Consider the following 2,846-nt stretch of genomic DNA (forward strand, 5'->3'; position numbering starts at 1 on the left):
GGGACCTAACCTCCTCTTGGGGGGTCCGGGGGCATGCTCCCCCGGGTAGATTAATTTTTTTAATATTGAAGTTAAAAGCATCAATCTGGTGCACTTTGAGAGCAACATTAACAGATGTTAATAAAATCTGTATACGTTTTTTGGGAGTTTGATTTATTTTAAATTAACACAAATACAACATTTAAAACCTATAATTGCACACTAAAACCATTATTTCAAAAAAGAAGTATTTCACATAAACCTCTGGTTTTTACTGGGGCTGGGGCAGTTCAACTTGATTTGGGGGGGGGGTGCGGCATAGTTTATGGGCGCTGTACGCAATATAGGCGTAGTACTGTTAGTATAAGATAATAAGATGTACTTTGTTGATCCAAAATCGGGAAATTGTGTTGTTAAAAAATAAAAAATATATGTTTTTAATTTCTAACTTTTTTTTTTCTTTAATTTTCGGCTCCCCCCATTGACTGATGCGCCCTTAGCATTCGCCTATACTGCCTATGCCAAGGGCCGGCCCTGCAAGTGTATTCAAACATATCATCACCAGAGTTTTACATAAGGGATGCAATGCAAGTTAACGAGTATAATGTGTGTTTTTTTAAATGTTGAAGGGCTTATTTGAAACTGCAAACAGAAAAAAAGGCGCATTGATCGTTTCAAACTGACTACAAGTCGACTGATATAATACAGAGATGCATTGTTTACGGCCATGTTCCTTTATACACACAGTCTATGTTTGCATCCTCTCCCCTCACCACGATGTCGTACTGCGGCCTGGTGAGGCTGGGCAGCAGGTACACGCAGTCAGCAGGGAAGTCTCCTCTCAGCTTCGTGCGGTCGTTGATCCCGTGAGCCCAGCCCGACGTCATCACCTGATCCCCGCTGTGCTCGTCCAGGATGATCAGATCCCCCTTACAGAAACTCAGGAAGGTGGAGTCCACCGCGCCTACTGAGGGACGAACAAGACATATGAAGACTGTTTACATATACCGTATATATATATTTATATGAAGTCCAGCAGCAAATTCAGAATCGAAATACTTCACTTTTCCTGTGGGCTTTTACTACAAAACACAACATTAATGCACACAATGTACACAACATCTTCTATAATATGTATCTTATTTTATTCCAATTCCATTTAAATCTAAATACTGCTATATTTGACTATATTTTTAAATATTTTGTAATGTTATTATAGTTTTCTTAATATAGTTTTCTATCTATGTTTTACTTTTATGTATGCACGACGACATCAAGTCAAATTCCTCGTACGTGTCAACCTACCTGGTGATAAACCTGATTCTGATTCTGAACCTATACACAGGTTTATTTCCATATATACAGAGGTGTTCTAGTATTAATAAGAGCGTTGCAATGCTTTCAGACACAGTTAAATGGAGCTTTGTGTCTCACCAGGGTTGGGGCAGTCGATCAGTCCCACCACGTACTTAGACCTCCTCCTCAGACCCTCCAGGAAGTCCACCACCAGGTCTCTGATGTCCTCAGCGTTGTTGGAGGTGAACGTGTACTCGTCTCCTTTCACCGTGGCCAACGTGAAGCTCTGGCCCTGCAGCTTTCCCCCTCTGAGAGACGGGATGTCATTTAAATCACAGGCTTTCCTTGATGCAGAACGAGGATGTATAATTAGACATTATTTTCTTCAATCAAAGCTATGATGTGAAATCTTTTCCAGAAACATTGTTTGTTAAAGTTGTGTTTCCTGACAGCTCTTTATTAATGAAATACAAAAGCGAACAGTGGCTATGTTTTGTGTTTGAGTTATTCATCAAATGATTCGTTTACAAGGATCATTTTGGGTTGAGTGGCTTTGGCAGGAGGCCTCAAAATGAATATTAATTTGACACAGAGGATGTTTAATCCCTGGAGCTTTAAGGTCATGGTTTCAAGTTTCAAGGCTTTTATTGTAATTTGCACATTAGCTAAAGTGTGTCAATGAAAACTTGGTGTTACGGTACCTGCTGCTGGACACCGCAGTGATCTCTGGGAAGGAAAGCTCCAGAAGGACCTGCTCCTGCTCGTCCACAAAGTAAACCCCGGTCCAGTTCACCGCCACGATCACATCGTTCTTCGGCAGACTGGGGCCTGAGAGGACAGAATAGAATAGAATATATCTTTATTGACATCATACAAAGTACAACGACATGTCTTTGGCAACTCTCACTGCAGTACAAAATAGACACAATAAATAAATAAGAGTGGTAAAAGCAGAGGTATACAAATAAATGTCAATTTGCATATTTACACCTACAGTAGATTTTCTAAAATAGTAGTGGTTGCAGTTTTTGAGGGGTCGAGTTGTGTGCGTGTGTGTGTGTGTTAGAGATGTCCCAATCCGATCACGTGATCGGGGATCGGAGCCGATCACGTGATTTTCAAAAGATCGGAATCGGGAGAAAAAAATCGGGGATCGGGATTTTTTTTTTTTTAATACTTTTTTTAAAATGTTGTATTCAATGTTACAAAACAAAAATGACCATGTTCAAGTCTTAAAGTCATCCTGAGGCCTTAGTTTTGGTTTCAAATTACACAACATCATGTATGTGTTGCTTCTTTGGGGCTTGTTTTCATAGACCTGGTTGCTTATTTCTCTCAAATCTGGCAACAGAGTGGGCAGGGCGCAGTGTCTAATTGTAGCAGTAAGCTAACGAGTACTGATAAGCTTTATTTTGTTTTGATCCAATGCTGCACAACTGAACTGATCCAATGCTGCTGTGAAAGAAAGAAGCTATATCCATGTTGGATAGAATATCCAATTTAAATAAAAAAATAACCTTAAGGGACAACTTGAATGCTTTTTTTCTTTTTTTTCTCTTAATGCATTGCAT

At 39.7% G+C, this 2,846-nt stretch overlaps 1 protein-coding gene across 1 annotated transcript; it reads right to left on the minus strand.

Moving 5' to 3' along the window:
• Positions 1 to 752: 752 nt before the first annotated feature.
• Positions 753 to 2,103, minus strand: LOC104943884 (unconventional myosin-VIIa-like; the record flags this gene model as incomplete). The annotated part of the gene is made up of 3 exons (XM_010769348.1): positions 753 to 946; positions 1,414 to 1,619; positions 1,977 to 2,103. Coding segments are annotated over 3 exons (527 nt in total), but the record flags the coding sequence as incomplete, so codon positions are not given.
• Between the last annotated feature and the right edge of the window lie 743 nt (positions 2,104 to 2,846).

Source organism: Notothenia coriiceps, unplaced genomic scaffold (assembly GCF_000735185.1).
Source record: "Notothenia coriiceps isolate Sejong01 unplaced genomic scaffold, NC01 NC01_scaffold00007040, whole genome shotgun sequence".
NCBI classification, from domain to species: Eukaryota; Metazoa; Chordata; class Actinopteri; order Perciformes; family Nototheniidae; genus Notothenia; species Notothenia coriiceps.